Consider the following 20,472-nt stretch of genomic DNA (forward strand, 5'->3'; position numbering starts at 1 on the left):
AGTTTTCTGCAGAGCTGGTTATTTATGCAATAAAAGGCTTTGAGCTGATGTGGAAAATGGCACAAAATTATCCTCTTGCTCCCCTGATACCTCATCCCAAAGTGCTCTGAAAAGCTGCCCCCAGAACTGTGCAAGTAGCAGTTTCTGCTCATGGACAAAGGGCTGGTTTCCAACCTCAAAGACACCAGCGTAAGCTGAAGAGCTTGGGAAGCTGTCCTGGAATTGCTCTGAACTCACGGCAAGGTCACTGAGACCAGAGATGGGACCCTGGTGTTATGCACATGGCACTTCTGGAGTACAAGCTTTTTTAGTGCTACAGGACATCGCTGGTTACTTAGTATTGTATTCATTTTATAGGGATTTTTTCGGTGTGGAAAAGGATGATTTCCTCTGACACCAGGACCTTACCTGTACCATTCTCTCAAACATGTGTGCTAAAGGCAAATAGGAAATGTGTACATCCTCACAAGTAGGAGACCACTGACTCTGGAAGAAAACACAAGGAGCCCCACGAGGCCTCGTCAGTTCAGGCAGGTTTCTTACCTGTATAACTCGTTCAAACATGTGAGCCAGAGGCAGGAAGGAGATGAGCACATCGTCCTGTCTCGGAAAGATCACTTTCTGCAGGTGAAGGGCATGGGAGACAGAAAGGAAAGAAACACTGACAGGAAGACAACAAGAAAGTCATAAAACAATAAAAAGAAAAATGGCACCAGAGGAGCAAAAGGGTAAAGACTGTCAAGAGAGGAAGGGAGCAGCGCACAAAGTGAAGCGTTAAGCCATAGCGTCAATGAAGCTCGGTTAGCAGGAGTAAAGAGCACGGAGATGTACACAGAGGGCAGCGGAGAGGTCTCTCCGTGGCGGAAGGCGCATTGCATCCACACAGCTCACGCTGGAAACGGAGGCTCACCCTGACAGAGAATCCCATTTTATCCATTGCTTTCTACCAGGAGGTGCCGAGACCAGGATTCGCGCCCTCAGCTCTGCGCAGACCCGCGGGATCCTGGTGCAAACCTGCAGGAGCCTCCCGGGAACGCTCCGCAGCACATCCCTATTCCCCATTGCACGGAGCCCAGCGGAGATCACAGTGTTACTAGCGTCAAAGCTATCATTTTGTTTTCCTCCTTTTCCTTTGGTTAATCATTGGTTTGAATCAGAATAGGTGGGAAAAATTAATGACTGTTTTTCAGCTGCAAAAATTAATGACTTCTGTTAGTGTTTCTTGTCATTTGAAGTGATTAAAGTGGAATTTTAAGGGCATTATCACTGCCCCACAGACAGGTGTGGGGAGGGGGGAAAGCTGGACAAATTATGCCAGAAATAGTTACCAAAGTCTTCAGTTTGCCAGGGTTTTAACTCTCTCACAGGCTGGAACAAACACAGGCCCCGGGAGCCTTACTCAACCCATGCCCTACCTGCTTTACTGCCTGCCTTTCCAAGGGTAAGGCTTGCTAGAACATTACAGATAAGAAAACCTGAAAGCCTGATTACCCAGTAACTTGCCCCAAGGCCAGTGGTTAGAGGAAAATGGGTATAAAATCTATTAGCCCACAGTATTAGCAGTTTATACCCACTTTTATCTCCACTGCTGTGATGGAATGGATAACCCATGGCCTGGGACACAGCACTGAAGGGAGGCACAGGAGATACTTCCTTAGGGAATATCTTATTGGAGTTAAATCTGGGCAAGTCAGACTGTGGGATGTTCTCCCACCCGTTACCTAGTGAAGTCAAACGCGATTGACAATATGGGTGTTTTCAGCACCCCATTTCATATGATTTCCTGTGTCAGCCTGAATTAAGCCATTAGGAGCTGCAGATCTGATTATACATTATTTCAGGTTGGCCTCGTTTTCTGCAAGCACAGGAATGTAAACCCATTAGCATCACTCGCTGTGCTGCTTTTGTCTTTGACGCCGCTTTATGTGCCCAGATCATAAATGGTTTTGTTTTAAATCAGACCAAAGTGATGACACTGAATAGTGCCTCACAGTTGGCACAGGTGTCCAGTTAAATGCAGAATGAAAACAGCTTCTCAGCATCTGAGAACAGCCTTATAAGAGCTCTAGGGTCACTTCAAAAACTGTTCTATTGATCAGAATCCCTGAACTAAGCAAAACTGGCACAGGAGTGTGTGAGCAGCAGATCTGCAGCTCTTCTCAGCTTTATGTATCTCGATTTTGGTGATTTACTGCTTCCAAATCTGTTCCATTTTGTTCCATTGCATTTCTGTGGTTAGCGTTGCCCTACTTGTGTGGGTCGGCTACAGGCATTTGCACTCCCACCAGCACCACTCTGGGGACTGAATGTGCAGCCACTTACACCAGACTTCTGTCTCCATCTGATACCTCCAAGAGTAATCAGAGTATCTCATTGCCAAAGTATCTCACTGCCATCAACAAACACTGAATCCATTTCTGTGGGCCAGTCCTGGAAGCTGCTGAGTTGCCCCAGCTCCCTCTAAACCAGTTCTCTTCCAACATAAATGGTCCTGCCCTTTGAAGCTCAGACCTATATGCACCAGCTTTCATTTGAGCATCTCACTGCCTCTGATGCCAATGACAGCTCCGTGCTGTGCAGCCCAGAGGCTGCAGCAAGCTGTTGGCATTTCATACTGGGAATTACTGGAGTCACAGCCCTGCAAATACTCGAATGCATGAGTTCAGAGGGACTCCTCACATCACATTCCTTACAATACAGGTCTGGAAATCTACGAAAGTTCAAGGATTAGGATAACTAGGCTGCAGCATTTTCACCACCAACAGTAACACCAGCAAAGGGTAGAAGGTGACTTATTGTCCACCCGTGTGTACATCACTGCTTTATGGAATTGCCTGTTTACTACAAAAAATAGATTCTGTGTATTTGTTAGGTCCTTAGCATGCTGTGCTAAAGCAATTCTGCTTCCTGTATCATTTCTAAACACGAGTTTATGCATTGCCTAGAACATTATACAGGTACTTGGCCAGCGCTATGCTTTTTTAACAGGTATTACAGAAAGTAAGATATACTTTGGTACCAATGAAATTAATCATTCTTGTAAAAAACTTCTATATTCTTTTATATATATACATACGTACTTTATAAGCAGAGAGGTTTAAGTGAGTGAGGACATTGTGTGGGCACAGTGGGACACAAAGAGCACAAGCAGACCCTCTACGCTTTTCCAAGCACCACTTGCACAGTGCTCGTTTGCTCTCCTTATTCTTCAAAAGGCGTTAATGAATTGGTTTGCACGAGCTAACATTGCTCCTCAGAAGCACTTTGTGCCCTACAGAGCCAAGGAGCCAGTGCTGGACAGGGGATTTAATGCCCTCCAGTGCTCTAAATTCAGACTCGCTCCCGTTTCTATGGATTTGGCCTTGCGAGTAAGAGAAATTTCACCTCTCATCTGCAAAGGCACCTTTCCTTTCCACAAAGCCCATGCAGGACACAGCTTAACCCCCCAACCCCCTGCATGGGGCAGTGTTTTCTAGAGCAGGGTATTCACCTCCGTCACTTTCAGAAAGCCCGAAAAGTCCGCGACCACGTTCCCGTGGGTCAGCATGGCACCTTTGGGGTTCCCTGCGGGAAACAGAGAGAGATTTGGCAGATGAGCAGCAGGGAAACTTCCAAAAGCTCAACAAAAATAAAGGCAACAGAAATGGTTAAACCGTTAAATTCTGCATTTGAAACCGTAACTTTCTCAGTCACCTCCGTGCAGTGGCCTGCACCAACAGCATTTAGTGCAGCACTCAGAGTGTCATAAAGTGATACCGTAAGCGCAAGTATTTCTGTTGGAGACTGAACAACACTTTCCATCAGAAACAACCCAACTGCAATTTGTGAGAGCGCTCGGATGGAGCAGTTCGATGAGCACGGCTGTCAGACCGCGCTGGCTGCTCCCAGCCTCTCCAATGGGATTTCTTTCACACAGATTTTGGCTAAGAATGATCTTCAGTACCAAGAAAGCCTATTTAAAAAGCTGTCAAGCTCTTACCTAGCCCATGCACTTCATAACCCTGTTATCCCTGCAGGAAATGGGCAACACACAGTAAAAATCAGGCTACAAGAAGGCCCTGTGAGACTGTGATTAAGGGAAGTCATTAATGCTGCCAGCAGCAGAGCAGAGGTGGAGACAGCACTGAGCCCATAAGGGAGCCACATCCCAGTGCAGTGCTGGGCACTGCGCCTGCAGCGATTCACCTCCACACTGTCAGTATTTGCTTTTTCACCCTCTTTTCTCTCTTTTGCATTTCATATCTGTTCATACACCAAAATACTGGGTTTGTCACGCGGCAGACACTGAAATCTCCACCACCCAGAGCCAAGGGTTCCATCCGAAACTCCCTGCTTATAGTGCTGGCTCAGAGGACTCTGCACATCCTCCTGCCACAGCACTGTCCCTTTCCATCACCCTCAGAGGGTTTATTGCTGAAAAGAAGGTGCAGGTCAGCTCGAATCAAGATTACGGAGCCAGCCTCTCTCTCCCCAGCGTGCTTTTAAGCAGATTGGTTTAATTCAATCACACCACTGCAGCGTAGCTCCTGCTATGCCATGCGGAAGCTGATCAGAGGAGCTTTGCCAGTAGGTACCTTGCGTAGCCCCAGCACTGGGATACCCCAGGAGCTCTGCAATCCTGTTACAGCTAATGATGGATACAACAAAACGATAACCCAGCAGAGATTTCGCCCTGGTTTCCTCAGATTAGGAAGGGAGCAGCGGTGTTTTGTGAATTGGTTTCAGCACAGGAAGATATTCTTAATCCTCTTGGTTTGGGGTCTGTTGGCACCCACGTGGCACAGCCCAGCTCGCTGCTGATCCCTGTGCCCTGCCTGTTCCCTGCCACTGCCTCTACTCAGCTTTGTGCCAATAGTTAAATAAAGGCCCAAGCAGAAGTAGTCATCATTGCAGGCATTTATTGCACTAAATCAGGATGTTTTGAACACAGTGTATTTTATTGAAACCCCATGCTTGGTGTCCCAAGTGCCTGGGAGCAACTCGGTCCTAAATCCTTGCAGATGAACAGGGTGCACAGGGGATATTTTACTCTCATACTCATCCTCATCCGAAGCTTGGAGGTGAAGCTGGGGCTGACAGCTTTGCCGTACTGATGTTAGGTTAGGCTCCTGCCCCAACGTGTTGTACCTCAGGCTTGTAGCACCAGCTCATACAGGCAGGTTTCATTTACAGGCCCTTATTTTCACAGCACACATGGATCCAGATGTCAGGAAATCTCCCTGAACCAATTTTGCTTGATCCAGAAACCACTTGTTAGTTGTATTTAGCCAAATACATATGCTCAGCCCTGGCAATTCTATCCATAGCCGGACTCTCGCAGCATAACACAAGTTCTTCCATGTTGGCACCAGCAGGTCACACACAGTGAGGAGGATGTGCTCAGTACTGGCTTGTAAGTTCAAAACTGTGCCTACCACCTATACCAATGGCAGATCTGGCTCCTGCACCTTGGCACAGCTCTGCAGCCTTCTCCTGGAAGATTTCATCGAAACCCAGGCTGGTTTGGGTTGAAGGGACCTTAAAGCTCATCCAGTTCCAACCCCTGCCACGGGCAGGGACCCCTTCCACTAGAGCAGCTTGCTCCAAGCCCCTGTGTCCAACCTGGCCTTGAGCACTGCCAGGGATGGGGCAGTCACAGCTTCCCGGGTGCTTTTAACTCAGACTCCTGTATCATCCCACCTCTAACACCACTGATGTGCTTTGGCACCATTGAGACCACAGCCTGTCCAGGATCCTGCAAACAGGACACAGAGGAAGGACCCATGATGCTCGCACTGCTGCAGGCGTGCCATGGTGCTCTGAGCAGAGGTACTGAATCTGCATCAAAGACAGAGGTGTTCCAGAACAAACCATGCTCCCATGGGAGCTGCAGCTCTTTGGGATGGGGGATTCCTGCAAATTCCAACTTTCTTTAGTAGCTGTAAGAGCAACCAACAAAAGGGATCCCTCTTGCTACGAGCCCCTTCCCAGAACTACCACTTTGAGATGAAAAGGTTGGCAGTGATACTGCTTTCCCTTTAAAATAAATTAATGCCAGACCTGTAACACTGCTCTCAAGCTTGAATTCCCTCATCCAGACACTCCTTGTGAGTGTCCCGTTACGGAACAGGGCCAGGTAGTAGCCCGGGTATGGCAGTTTCTCCTTGTCTTGGTGCCAGGCTGGTTTGGCAGCTCTCATAAGCAAGAGAAGAACCTTTTCCATGTTGCTAAATGGGTCTTCCGAGCAGCAGCTCCGGCACTGACTCAGTGGTGTGATCCGTCAGCACTTTGGGATGCAGGCGCTCCTCTCCTCCGGCACACAGGGATATGCACTGACAGGCTGTGAGGAAACACTGGGAAGCAGTTTTTATCCAATGGGTTCGAGGTGGATCCTTGAGGAAATGACAGCTTGCTTCTCTGGTGGTTTGGGGGCATCTCTGTGCCTCTGGCCCACTTCTGAGTGCTGATGATTCCTGGGTACCACAATGAAAGCTGGTCTTGACATCTTGTCATCTGAGCTCAGCAGTGTCAGCCTCTCCCAGGGCAGGCCTTTGGGCATCTGATCCTATCAAAGGAAAGCAGACAATAAAGACCACTTCTGGGATTCGTTATAAACAGCTGAAATTATTTCCCATTCTACAATTTCCAGGTTACAAACTCTCCAGCTGAGGTTTGTTTCACACCATACAAAAGGATTTAGAGCCTTTGAGGACTGAAAAAGCCCTTGAGAACACATCCATTGGAAGAAAAGTCTAAATCTGGTCATTAAAAATAGCTTGGCATGTGCTATATAAAGAGCCAAACCTTTTAGATCAAAACACAACATGGAAGACAGATCAGAGCGCTGATACAACCCCTGGAAAAGGCGTGAAGTGATGTGCAAAGTCCTCCAGCAGCAGAGGCTGGGCTGATGGCTCACAAAGCATTGCTCTGTGAGTGTTTTGTTAGGAAATGATGTGCAGGATAAGGAATCTCGGATTCGGATGGGAGAAAGCAAAATGCTCCCTGGTTGTCCTATTTCTGTAACTTCAGGCATGTTCCTAAGAACAGCACAAAGTCAGGAGCCAGCCCAGGATATTGCGTTTGGGAACAGAAAAACCAAACCCCTTCTCTGGTCAGAATGTCTGATTTAGAACTAAAAATATTGACAAAAACATGACCTGAAAAGAAATCACTGCTCTGCCCTTTAAAAGCCACACAAACACATGGTGCCCCACTGTGTCTGCAGGCACAGCTCCTCTGGATTCCTGCCATTCCACGTTGTGTCCTGCCACTTTGCACTGGCAGAGCCGGTGCTCCCAGCCCACGGGCTGTGATGTCCATACCCTGCACTGGGATCAATCTTTTCCTCTTAGGGATTCCCAGTGCTAAGACAGAGCAGAGTTCAGGCTCCTTTCACACCGTGCACTGCCCTGGGGTACCCCGAAGTGCCCGGACCTCAAAACTAAGAGCAAAGGTAAAATCCCTAAAGCCTTTTAACACATTTTGAGTTTGCATTTGGAGTTGATAAAGCAGTTGCCTACCTGACCTGCAGTACAGGTCTTCTCCAGGAGGTGGAAGATGAAGATGTCCCCTCTTGTCCAGCCTCATCTTCAGCCTTTGCTCTCTGCAGGCTGAGCAGCACAAGCAGCTCCCCTTCCTGGAGGGCAGCTTGGTGTCAAGCAGCATCTTCTGCTTGCCTTGGTCAGTGGAGGCCAAATCAAGGATGCTCTGGGCTAGGGCCAAGCGTTGGGCAACACCAAGAGCAGAGGTGAACCTGGAAGAGCTTGGTCTCTTTCTGCAGGTAAGTTCTCAAGAGCAGGAAATTCCTGCAAACTGTATGAAAATCAGGGTCTGGAGAGAGGGGAAAGCTGTGTCTGCTAAGAACAGGCAGGGAAACGATGCTGCTCCTCACTGAGAAAAAGGGGCCAGTGGCTCACGAGTACCAGCAGTGTGGTACCCCATGGCCAACACACGAGCAAGCTGGGGCTGGGGACACTGGTGTGCTTAGGATACAGAGGATGAAACAGGGCACAGATTTCCAGACAACTGGAAAATGATTCTACAGAAGTGTACATCATGGAATGCAAGTGAAAAATAAATATACCAGTATTTGTAATTTGCAGCCTACAGACAGGTATATACACATATATCCTTAAACATTAAAAATGCATGGAAATATCATTGCTATATCAGTATAACATCAAGTTGGCACATATTAAGATGGTATTAATAATTCATTTAAAAATCTAGTCTTAAGATTTTGAGATTAAAATGTCTCTTTTTTTACCTGTGGTGCCACTAGTAAAACAGACAATTGAGAGGTCTTCTGGTCGAGGAGGCTGGAAATGCACAAGGAGAATAAGGGAATCACATCAATCAAAAGCAGATAGGTCAATGGCAGACTCTTGTCATTGTATAAACTTTAAGATCAAACCAGTTCTGTTTCAACACTGCCATAAAAAGCTCTCCTTCCCCTTGGCATATAGTAAAGACCATCATTATAGTCTTTATCAGGATTCTTCAGCTGATGCAGACTCTATTCCTCCCTTATGTTTTGTTCCAGGTGCAAAAAGGGCATGCTTTAATGTAAGAGGACTGTGATGGAGTCTTTGTCTTGCTAGTATTTTCAAAGACAGCATCTCTACCTGTAGGTGTGTGTGAAAACCTGAGATAATTTATTCATTTCCTGATAAATGCTGGGGATACTCAGCAGGACACAACTTTCTGAAGCTGTTTCCGGGAGTATCTCTTGAGTTTGGCTCAACAATGGCATTTAATTACTGTGTCATTGAGATGTTCAGCAAGGATGAACTATCTCAGCTCTTCCTACCCTATAACTGAGGGTAGGAAGCTTATGCTGCACATCCCAGAGAGCTGGTGGATGCTCCATCCCTGGAGACATCCAAGGCCAGGCTGGATGTGGAGCAACCTGATCTAGTTGAAGGTGTCCCTGCTCATTGCAGGGGGTTGGAACTGGATGAGCTTTGCAGGTCCCTTCCAACCCAAACCGTTCTATGATCCCAGTGGATGGTACTGACAGTCCTGATCAAACCTTTCCCTCTTGGGCACTGAAGTAAACATAGGAGCCAGCTGCAGCTGTGAGTGGGAGAAGCAGCACATCAACACTCACCACGGGCACATGGCGACTCTCGCGGCCACAGTCCTGAAAGAGATTAAAGCAACAAAGATGATTTCCACTTCAACTGCCGCGGTGTAACCCACTTGCTAATAACCCACTGAGGGACAGGGGGAGCTGCAGCAGAAACATCTGTGGCTGGTAACTTAAAAGTCATCTTCTCTATCCAAAGCTTCTTGCATTAACTGCAATCCATCCTTGGTTTAAGTAGAGCTTGGATTGCTTGAGCTGGATCCAGACTGTTGCGTCAGTGTAAGGCTGTAACTACATGTAGGAGGGCAGTGTCTCAAACAGCAGCCTCCCTTCCCAGTGTTAAATAGCATGTATGTGGTATCTTCTGTGAGCAGGAAGGCTTGAAATGTTGGCTCCCCAATCAACAAGGAATTACACACCAAGGGGCAGCCACACTGAGCATCAATATCATCAGCCACAGGCTGCTCTTTTGTGCTCTCCAGACACTGAACCTGCCACACAGCTCACAAGTCCCTGTTTGTTTGCTACAAAACAGAGTAAAAGGAAAGAAGCACACACTGACCTCCACCTCCTGCATGGTCTGGATGCGAACTCCACAACGCCTCCCTCTCTCCGTCAGCTCCTTTTCAAAGGGGTCCATCAGGATGATGGAGCTCAGACCCGGCGTTTCTCTCCTCTCCACGTGGTCCAGGAGTGTTCTGGCCTTTTCGGGCTTGTCACAAATGACCGTGGAGATGTCAGCTGGAAGAAAAGGCCCCAGACAGACTGTTCACATCTGTTTCCTAAGGCCAGACTGGCTGCTGGCTCGTAGCATTGCATCAGTGCTGAAATTCACCTCAGGAATCCCAGAGCATAACAAACATTTCTCCTAGGAAATCACTGTGATTTAGTCTCATCTAAATCAGTGCCAGAGCTGCAGCCGACATCTACGGTTGTGCTGGGATTCAGTTCAATGTGCTAAAATTGATCACCATGTGGGCTAAAAAATCTATGAGGCACAATAGGAAGCAGCACAGGAGTGGGTGGCCGTGGAGTAATTCCCACAGCCACCAGAGCAGTCCCATCCACCACTGTGCATGACTGGGCACATGGGAAGTGCAGACTCATCATGGGGACACAGAGCTCCCCAGGAACCTCTTAGGTGACTCCAAGACAATGAGCAAACTGGCCTGGCTTGTGGAAAGCAAAGGAAAATGAACCATTCCGAGCCACAGAGGGATTTCTGAGAGGACATCAATTCTGTCTTTACCTGTGTTGACGATGTAACGAATGGCTCCGGGACCCAAGGTGTCGTAGAGGGGAACCACCACCATGGAGTAGGTGTAGCAAGCCAGCTCGGAAATGATCCACTGCAGGAGGACATCAGAGCATGAAGGTGAGAAAGGGGCTATGGGAACAGATTTAACCCACTTGAGAACAATCCTCAAGTTTAAAGCAAGCTCACAAGCCAGGAACATTATTAATACAGCATCAATTGAGTTTATAACCTCACCTCTGGGCGGTTCTGAGCAAAGACCCCAATGAACTGCTTCGTGGATGGCTTGCAGCCCTGCTGAATTAGGCCTGAACCCAGGGCTTCTGCTCTTTCAGCCACCTGGAACGTGAAGAGAAAAAGAATACATAAAAGATGAATATCAGCAATACCAGACTAAGTGGACTCTGAGCTTGCGCAGGGAGGCTCTCAGATTCTCATGTTTGCTATCTAAAAGCCCAGTGTTCTACATTATGGTGAGCCATCAGTAGCTGACTAGCAGCTGACTTCTGTCTGGCAATGCCCCATGGATTTGGGGTGTGTCAGTGCCACTGTCAAGTGCGGGCTAATGGCATTGAGGTGGTCCCTGAGAGCCAGCACACCTGTATAACACCTGGGATGTGCCTGGCTGGGGAAACAGCCCTCACACATCAGCACATCAGCAACCTCCCGGTCAGTGCATGCAAATAAAACCTGGAGAGGGGCTTTGACAAGGGCCTGTAGGGACAGGGCAAGGGGAATGGCTTTAACCTGCCAGAGGGGAGGCTGAGATGAGCTCTTAGGCAGAAGCTCTTCCCTGTGAGGGTGCTGAGGTGCTGAGACCCTGGATGAGTTTTAAAGCCCTTCCGTCCAAGCCATTCCATGATTCCCAGCTCACCTCCTTGTAGGACAGCCACTGGTAGGGCTGATTTGGCTTCCTGAAACCCAGGCAGGGGCCGTTTTCTGGAAGACACAAGCAGAGATGATGCAGTTAAGGTGCTGCCCAGCACCACGCTGCAGGGATGCAGCAGAGCCCCCAGAGAGTGAATCAGTTGCTGCCAGGGTTGACTCTCACTCCTGGGACAGAGCTCACAGGAGTGCAGCTAATGGAGACCAGCTGCTGGGATCCCCCAGCCCCTTCAATCCTCCTCCCTGGGCTGCAGCAGGGACAGCGGCAGTTTGCCCTCATCAGCCTCATTAAAAGACCCTTCTCCGAAGGCAGTGCAAGCATTCAAGGGCTGCCATCCCAAACAGCAGCTCCCACTGCTTTCGCTGCCTTTTGATTTAAACACTTCAAAGTGAAAACTGCTGTTTTTAGCCCAGCCTGCTCTGGAGGAGGGGGAAACGATGCACAGCACTATGTGACAGGAGCGATACTGGAAATGCTTAATGCATTTGCTAACAGTGCTTACCTGCACGAGATCCATCCCTCCAAACTCCTCCTGAGTTATTTATCTACCCCTGTGCTGCGGGGTGGAATATTTGCAATTCCACTGAGGCTTTTGATGGCACCAGAAGTAATGTGACAGTGAAACTGTTGTGTTCAACAAGGCAGGACATCATAAGCAGCAGACACAGAAATAGTTATGGCAGAGGAGGGAAGAGTCATCGTGGCTTTTTCGAGTGGGAAATGAGGTCTCACAAGTGTGTAAGAGCTCTTTGATGACAACATCGATCGTGGGGTAAGGGTGATGGACTGATACCATGCTCGGCCTCCCTAAGGGCTTCTTGCAGAGCCCTTGCCCTGCCCTGTTGTGGGATACAGGGCTATAAGCTGTATGAGTAACTGATGCAAAGGCAGCAACAAGGAGAAATAGCTATCAGTGTCTGCAGCGGAGGAAGAGCTCTGTTGGGTTCCACAGTTGTACACCCGCATCAGCCCTGTGTAATGAATTCAGAAACACTCCAGAACTGAATAATGTACGATGAGCTTTCCTGACGCTGCAGAATTCAGGACATTAAGGTATCTGCCAGTGGCAGCAAAGGGATCTTGCAGTACCACGAGGCTGCACAGTAAAATTCAATGGCATTAAGGGCAAAATAATGCATGTTGCAAATAATAACCCTCATCCCACGTGTAATGGTCCTCTATAGTTTCTGGGCCTCCCAAACTCTCTTACACTCTACACTCTACAGGCTTCTGCACTTTACTGTCCTCCTGTTCTCTTTTAGTCTCCCTTTCTCCTTAGCAATCATATCTCCTTCAGTTTCCCACTCTTGTTTCTCTATTCTTTGTGCCCCCCTGTACCCCTGGAGACTCCAGCACTTTTTCAGCCTCTCCACACTATTTGTGCCTCCTCCATTCTTTCAGCCTCTGCAACCGATTTCTACAGTTTTGTGGCTTCCCACATTCTGATGGCCTCCTGCTCCTTTTTGGGTCTCCCATGCTCCGTTAACCTTTGAAGTCCAAATGGGCACCTACACCCACACTTTTATGGGCTCCTGCACTCTCAGCCTCTACACTCTCTAAGCTTCCCTAAGCCTTTGAGCCTCCCTCACCATTTGGGACTCTGCGTTATTCTCCGCCTCTCCCCTCCTTGGCTCCTACTGTGCTCTCACCAGAGATGCTGAAGCCCCTCCTGAAGACCTCGTACATGGTCCTGGCATCATCGTAGTAGTGTGTCAGGAGCTGCGGGCTGTCCCCGATCACCGACCGGCGTGCTCCATCCAGGCCCTGCGTGACATGATGTGACAGGATGTGAGGTAGCACCACCCGATGGGCAGGAGATGGGGAAACCTCGAACCAGAAAGCAGCATGCTCCACGGATGCCATATTCCATCCCCAGCACCCAAAGGGATGGGAGAGGTGGCACATCCACCTTGGCACCCCAGTAACATGGAGAACAGTGGAGATCTCGACCTGGACAGGTGATGGTTGATATTTCCCAAGGAGGAATTGTGAATCCATAAGTAACAGGGTGGGGATGTGCTGGGGAGAAACTGCTCTGGGATCCACAGATCCCCAGGGCTGGTACCACAGCACCTTCTCAAGGACATCTGGTCCAACAGGAAGAACAGACTAAAGCAGAGGCCAGACTGCAGACCCAAGTGCATGGGTTCAATAGAGGTGTTTTAGAGTGGGCAGGGTCAGAGTGACCAAAGCAGGACTGTGAAGTGAGCGAGAAAAAGCCTCACTAAAGCCCTAAACACAGGGGAAAACTCTCTGGGGAAGTGTAAATACTTCCAATCATTTTAAGATGATGGAATTACAGTGACATTTTAGAGGGGACATCATAAAAAGCTTTAAAAATTCCCATCGCACTTTCAGATATTCATTTAAATGGAGCCAATTTTCAGATTTATTTCTCCTCTTTAAACCAGAGCAGCTCCATTAATCTTTAAAACCCTTTGCAGGCATGAAAATTAACAAGTCCTCAGGCTCTGAGCATGGATTCGGGTCTCCTGTTTGCTATTATTACACAGTTTGCATCAGCAGACTCAGCAAACAAGTGCCAGCCGATTTGATCCCATCAGTGGCTGCCTTTCAGTGGTTTCTCCCGTGCAGTAGCAGCTCCTGTAACGTTGGGTCATGGCAAAGCTAAGACCAAACTGTTGCTGGGAATCCAAGAGAATAAATCAATGGGCTGTGTTCTAGTTTTCCAGGTTACAGATAAAGGTGAATTAAGGAGAGGAGAGATCCCTGGCATAGCGCGCTGCACGTCTGATGTCAGCATTGTCCGGGTTCAAACTTAAACAGGGGAGATTTAGGTTGGAGTTCTTCATCGTGAGGGTGCTAAGACCCTGGAATGGGTTGAACGGAGAAGCTGTGGCTGCCCCATCCCTGGCAGTGCTCAAGGCCAGGTTGGACACAGGGGCTTGGAGCAAGCTGCTCTAGTGGAAGGGGTCCCTGCCTGTGGCAGGGGCTGGGGCTGGAGGAGCTTTAAGGTCCCTTCAAAACCCAAACCAGGCTGGGGTTCAGTGATGTCGGGATGCCCCTGGCCTCACCTCCACCTCCTCCGACTGCATCCGCAGGTCGCAGGGCGGCTTCACGGCGCGGGGCCGGCTGGCGAACCAGTAGGCGACGACGGCGGCGAAGGCGCCGATGCCCACGAGCGCCGAGGCGGGCAGGCTGCGGAAGAGCTGGCTCAGGTCATCGAACTCGGGCAGCCGCAGGCTCCGCAGCAGCTCCTGAGCCTGCATCTTCTCCGCCAGCGACACGGCGAACTCTGCAAGAGCCACAGGGATGGGTCAGGGCAGCGTCCGGTGCCGGCCCTTGTCGGGCAGTGCAAACGCTGCTCTGCAGCAGTCAACATAGAGAGAACAGCATCTATGGAAGAGATAGGAGGATGGAAGAAACATCCCTACAAGGGTGAGCCGGAGCAGACGGCTCGCTCCTGAAGGGCAACCGAGTACACGTGTGTATTGGGTGATGCAGCTGGAGTTTCCTGCAGCAGGAAGATGCTGTGATGAGCTCTAGGATCCAGTTATGACTGAGCCCTCAGGGCTTCCCTGAGCAATACAGGGGCTGCTGGTGGCCACAGTCAGGCAGCACAGCACTGTCCAGCCACAAGCCCTCTGCTCATGGGCAGCAGAGCGAAGCCAGTGTGCCTCTGTGTGCACAACACCAGGCAGACAGCTCCGAAACACCACCTTCACGTTCCCAACCTTGTGTTCCTTACGATGCACATCAGGGTAAACAATAGGTGATTTACCAAGGAAGTTTCATTTCATCACTGAAGTGTTTCCTGGAAGAAACTGCAAGGACTGCAGAGCGGAGATAAGGCAGTGCTGGTATCAGGATGGGAACATGCCACCGCAGGGCCCCCACCCTGCAGCCACACCAGACACGGTGCCTCCGGGTGCTCCGTGGTGCCAGGGCATTCCCTAACGGGCAGCACCATGGTCCTGCTGTGGGAAGGGCTGGAGCCCTGGCCCCTCCAACACAGTGAGGGTGATGGGGACCCTGGCACTGAACCTGAAAGCAAAGAGAAAACCTTTTCTCCTTTGCTGTAACAAGGGCTGTGCATGGAGGATATAGCAATGGGATAAGTTTTGGGATAGGATGGCAACACTCTGCTCTCATTCCCTCTGTACCTGCCAGCATCACAGTGCTGTGAGCAATGGGCTGGACCCATGAAGTGAGAGCTGCTTCCTGGGGAAGCAGAGGGCAAGCAGCTGATGGGGCATCATTCCAAACACCTTAGTTTTCTCTTTGCACCCCGGAGAGAGGGGCAGGACAGCAATCCCACTGCTCCTGGGGTACAAAGGTACACTGTCTTCAGGGGACTCCTGGCTGGGTGCTGAGCACACAAGCAGCATTGTAAATACCAGTAAGGGCCCAGTATCAACTCCCTGCCAGGGAGTCTCCAGTAACGGCCAGCCCTGCGAGGGACAAGCCAAACAGATGCTGCAGAGGAGGGGATCCAAACAGTTAAGGTTTCCAGTTAAGCCCCACGGCTCTATTTATGACTTTAACAGCAGTCAAGACCTTAAAGAAGAAGCTTTTCTGGTGCAGGAGCCCCTTTCCTCTCACCCTCTGGCCTCACTCCAGCCTATGGAGCCACGGAGTGATTAACGGGGGGGCTTCACTCCCATGAGGGGCCAGGGCTTCCTGCACAATGGCACCAGTGACGTTAACACAAACCAGCTTTTTTCCTCCCGGGAACAGTGTCTGGGTTATGTTGAAGGTCAGGAGCACCTCCCCGCAGCCTTTCCCCATGCGTGTGCCAAGGCAGCTCTGGAGGCCAGCACAGACCAGCCCCAGACAGGGGTACCCCTTGCACAGGGCTCTGGAAGAGGCCCTTAAGTTTGCCCAAACAAAAGCCCACAGCAAACAATAAACCTCAACCACTACAATTTGGGGGGGGGGGGGGGCAACAGGGAGGGTAGGGACAGGGCAAGGGGAATGGCTTTAACCTGCCTGAGGGGAGACTGAGCTGAGCTCTTAGGCAGAAGCTCTTCCCTGTGAGGGTGCTGAGGCGCTGGCACAGGGTGCCCAGAGAAGCTGTGGCTGCCCCATCCCTGGCAGTGCTCAAGGCCAGGTTGGACACAGGGGCTTGGAGCAAGCTGCTCTATGGAAGGGGTCCCTGCCCGTGGCAGGGGTTGGAGCTGGAGGAGCTTTAAGGTCCCTTCCAACCCAAACCAGGATGGGATCTACTGAGCTTACATTAGTAAGTGAAAGTGGGGAAGCAGAAGCAGAGTGAACTTACCCCGTCAAAGGAAGTTTCCAGCTCCTTTGAGTCCTCTTAATTCGACTGAGACCTGTACTTCAGTCACTGACCCCGTTTCTGCACTACAAAGCTCTCCCATCATGCCTTCTGCAACAGTTCATCTTGATTTCTGCACCCAAAGTGATTCATGATGAGCCCAGACTTGCTTTGCTCAGAGCAGCCAACCTGCTTGGGAAGGTGGCCAGGAAAGGGGAAAGGTTCATTTGGGAGGAGCAGCACAGTCGAGATGGGAGAGAAACACCCCAGAACCCTCCTACCCATGGAGGCTGCTTGTCTCCTAGAGGATCAGGGCTTGGAGCTGCCCGGATCCAAGCCTGCTCCAATGATGGGGACTGAAGGAAGCGGTTTGGAGAAAGGGAGAAGTGCTGGATCCTTGCTGGGAGGGAATAGCCATGGGTGGGAGCCTGGGGCTGCCCCACTTGGCTGGCAGCTTCCCACATAGGGTTGGGGTAAAGAGAGCTTCTGCAGCCAACCCTTGTGTAGCCAGCAGCGACACCAGGCTCTGAACCATGAACCAGCCTTTGTGAGGAGGCAATCCCACAGGGACAGTGCTTATTTATGCCTTTTCCTCGTCACAAACAGCACTATTGTGCGGTTCCACTTTGATCTTTTCCTGCTGGAAGTGATGCTGTAACTCCAGTGCAGTCAATGGAGTTTCAGTGACATAAACCAGTGTGGGAACAGCCTCTCGCTGCTGGGGTATGCATAAGGCAATTAAAACTTCACCCATCCTGTGCAGCCATGCGATCACATCCTTCCTACCCTTACATCGGCTCCCGGGAAGGAGAGCTCCTTTGGAGCTGCCTTTATCTCCCTGCCCACAATGTGCGGGACAGGGACCAGGCGGGTCATTCTTTTCACTCGGAAACTGGGCAAAAGGTCTAATCCCTATCCCAACATTCAGGCACCAGAAAAGGGCTATTTACAGTTGACTTGAGAGCACTAAACCCAAACCAAATAAGCAGCTTTTCAGCGTGTCTGAGAGAATTAACTGCAGTGAGGAAACGCAGCCAGGGTGCGCGGGATGGCTCAGAGCCTGCAGACCCACAGCTCCTCTCCATACCCCCATCACCCCAGCCGTGTCCTTGGCTACGGCACTGGCTGCTCACTCATGTACTGAGGAAACAGAGTGCACAGGACCTGAAACATCTCAATCCAGAGGGGCAGATTTAGAAGGGTTTCACTCAAGCGAATCAGTCTGAGCCTTTTGAACCGTTAAAGCTGTTTTCACACATTCAGCTCCATAAACCCCATGTCCTTGAGATTTGTAGTTTCCTTCCAGAAAGGGGGTTGGTGACAGAAGATTTGCACAAGGAAGCACCCAGCAAAGTTTGGAGCACTGTCCCTAACCTTCCCCTGCAGAGCAAAAAGCAGTGTCTGTACACAGGTTCAGACGGCTTTGAGACAGGGATTCAAATCATCTTGTGACTGTCACTGCAGGAGAGTCTCCATTTACAGCGGGTAAGGGAGCATCAAACACATAAAACTGGTGGGTATTAATTGTGCTGCATCACTGGAAACCATCTGCTAGTTTAAATGAAAGCTATTGCAGTGATGAATGCGTTTCTGATGCGTTCATAGAGGCTGGCACAGGGCATCTGGGGATTTGGTGGATTGCTTGTGGAGCGCTGTTGTGTTCCTACCCTCTTCCTCTTTCCAAGCTTCCCGCAAGCACACGATGGGAGAGCAAACCCGGGAGGAGCTGCTGTCATTAAATGCAGCTCAGGTACCATTGACTTTTCCCCAACTTGGCCAGGGCAGCAGCTCCTGGGAGACCACGAGCTATGAATTCCTAATCACTGCTGTAATTAAAACCGGAGACGGCGCCAAGCCAGCCTCCGTTAACCTCCTCAAGGCTTGTGTGGGCGCAGAAGATGAGGAGATGGATGAAAGCTTCAGTTCCCCTCCTAAAGCCTCTCTGGGTTGAGGTTGGGCTCAGCCAAGCAGTGGGACGTGAACTGTTCCCAGCAGATTGAGCTCACATAGCCAGGGGTGTCCCTGCCCATGGCACGGGGCTGGAACTGGATGAGCTTTAAGGTCCTTTCCAACCCAAACCACTCTGTGATTCTGTATGTTTGTGTGCATAGACACACAAGTGTATACCTGGTGTATTCTCAGCCCCACTGACCCACCAGCCTCCTCGTCGGCACCCCAATGCCAAAGGCAGGGCACAGACAAAAGGGAATCTCCAAGCAACCCAGAGGAGCTGCAGTGGCCTCTGCTTGCTTCTGCTCTGCTGCTGAGAAATGCGTTTGCAAGGAAATGTGTTTGCAAGGAAATGCATTTGCAATACTCAAGATCTTTGCAAGCATCCACTAAAAAGTGAGAAATGCTCACAAGGAGCTCAATGTCCTGAAAGTCCAAGTTTACCGAAAAAGCACTGTAATTGCAAATAGAGGCATTTAAAGTATCTGAAATATCTACAGCAAAGCAGCCCATTGCCAAGAGGAATTATTCAATAAATAATTCAGTGGCTGTGCTAAGAACTTACTTTACATGTTTGTAATGTTCCAAAGAGCAAAACCCACCACCCAGCTGGCTGGAAATGCCCCCTACTCAGAGCTACGCCACCAGCTCATCCTTGTCCCCATGCATCGGGTGCACCTATTCAGCTGCCAATCCCAAATCCCCCAAAAGCTTCATCCTCCAGTCCCATGCCTCCTCCCCACGCTTGGGCTCATGGATCTGAGCCAACCTATAGATACCTTCTGCACCCCTCAGCAGTGGTACCCTGCAGCCACTCGTGTGCAGGAAAGCTGAGACCGGGATCCTGGTCCAAATCTGCCACTCAACTGGATACGGAAGCATTAAAAGCCTGTACAAGTATATTGAAGTTTCCTACCAGAATGAAACGCTCTTTGATGTCTCCGAAGTGTCTCCATTCCGTGAGTTACAGCGATGAGAAAGCTCCTCTACCAGCCGAAATGTCCTCAAAATGTTACCCAGCACCAGCATGTGATGAACGAGTCACAAGGTTTCATTCATCGGGATGAAAACACCAGCCAGTTGGCCGCAGTGGTTGCAGAGGATGAAGTTCAGATGGCAAAACCCACTTGGGGTGCTTAACCCTGGGTCCCTCATTACACTTGTCTCATCCCTCTCATCCCATTGTGGCTGCTCTGTGCTCACACTAAGCGGGCTCCCTCAGTTCCTCCAAGCTAAACCCAGCCCGAATGAAAAGCAAAGCCCCAGAACTGTTTGGTTTTCTGCCTGCAGCTCTATCAGGACGGCTCCTACAGCTGTGCCAAACCCAGCTCAGGGCTGCAGTTTCCTCTGGGAGACCACAGCCTGATCCTTCCCTGCCCACTTCCAAGGTCAGGCAGCATAGTCCATGGGAACAACACCTGGAGGTGACTAGAGCAAGAAAGAATTTGCCTTTCAGCCTTATGGCAGAGCTTACAGGTGCCAGCGACTCCTGTGCAGGTTGCTGGGGCTTATATTGATAGCTCATATGTGCCGTCATGAAGTGAGGCTGTTTCCTGTCCATGCTCTTGCCAGGGCTGGGGTTCAGCTCTGGAAGCTGCTTGCAAAGCATCTCTAAAGCTCCCTCTGTCCCAGAAGTACCTGGGATCACTTGTAAATCTCAGCTACTGTCAAGACGGGGTTTGTTGGTTTGGGGTTTGTTTCTTTCAATGCTTGTGGTTGGTTTTAGGGGGGGATTTGAATGAGACTGATGGGTGATGGTCCCATCTTCTGTTCCCTTCTTGAGCACCGTGTGACAGGCAGCGAGCAAGCAGTTTAAATAAGTGTATAAAAATAGTTATCTGGGGCAGAGCACAAAGGGAAGCGCCGAACGGAGAGCGAAGAGGCAGCTGCACCCCGACAGCCCGATCTGCAGAGCACAGAGATGAAGGTGCTGTGCACAGCCCCTGATGGCTGTTGCCAGGCAAAGTTCTGACGTTCGCCTTGAGATATCAATTGGATTTCACTAGAGCTCAGCACTGTCTGCAGAGGCTGTGCTCCAGGGAGGAACCCAGGACCCTGGAGGTTCTGTGGCAGTG

General features: G+C 50.1%; 1 protein-coding gene across 5 annotated transcripts in view; it reads right to left on the reverse strand.

The window, feature by feature from the left end:
- ACSL6 (acyl-CoA synthetase long chain family member 6) overlaps nt 1-20,472 on the reverse strand; it is a 44,678-nt gene that overhangs the window by 12,553 nt on the left and 11,653 nt on the right. For 2 of the 5 annotated variants that reach the window (XM_057415840.1, XM_057415838.1), the window contains exons 2-11: nt 14,247-14,467; nt 12,861-12,975; nt 11,200-11,264; nt 10,563-10,664; nt 10,320-10,419; nt 9,633-9,811; nt 9,092-9,124; nt 8,249-8,300; nt 3,491-3,564; nt 409-621 (exon numbers count right to left, since the gene is read on the reverse strand). In XM_057415840.1, coding sequence (XP_057271823.1) covers nt 409-621; nt 3,491-3,564; nt 8,249-8,300; nt 9,092-9,124; nt 9,633-9,811; nt 10,320-10,419; nt 10,563-10,664; nt 11,200-11,264; nt 12,861-12,975; nt 14,247-14,467 — 1,154 coding nt within the window. Of the gene's footprint in view, nt 1-408; nt 622-3,490; nt 3,565-8,248; nt 8,301-9,091; nt 9,125-9,632; nt 9,812-10,319; nt 10,420-10,562; nt 10,665-11,199; nt 11,265-12,860; nt 12,976-14,246; nt 14,468-19,313; nt 19,678-20,472 lie in introns of those variants that run through there. The other 3 variants (XM_057415841.1, XM_057415843.1, XM_057415842.1) reach the window with 3 other exon arrangements.

This window comes from Pezoporus wallicus, unplaced genomic scaffold (genome assembly GCF_028554395.1).
Source record: "Pezoporus wallicus isolate ANWC-B61680 ecotype Strahan unplaced genomic scaffold, APGP_CSIRO_Pwel_v1 contig_9052, whole genome shotgun sequence".
Taxonomy (NCBI): Eukaryota; Metazoa; Chordata; class Aves; order Psittaciformes; family Psittacidae; genus Pezoporus; species Pezoporus wallicus.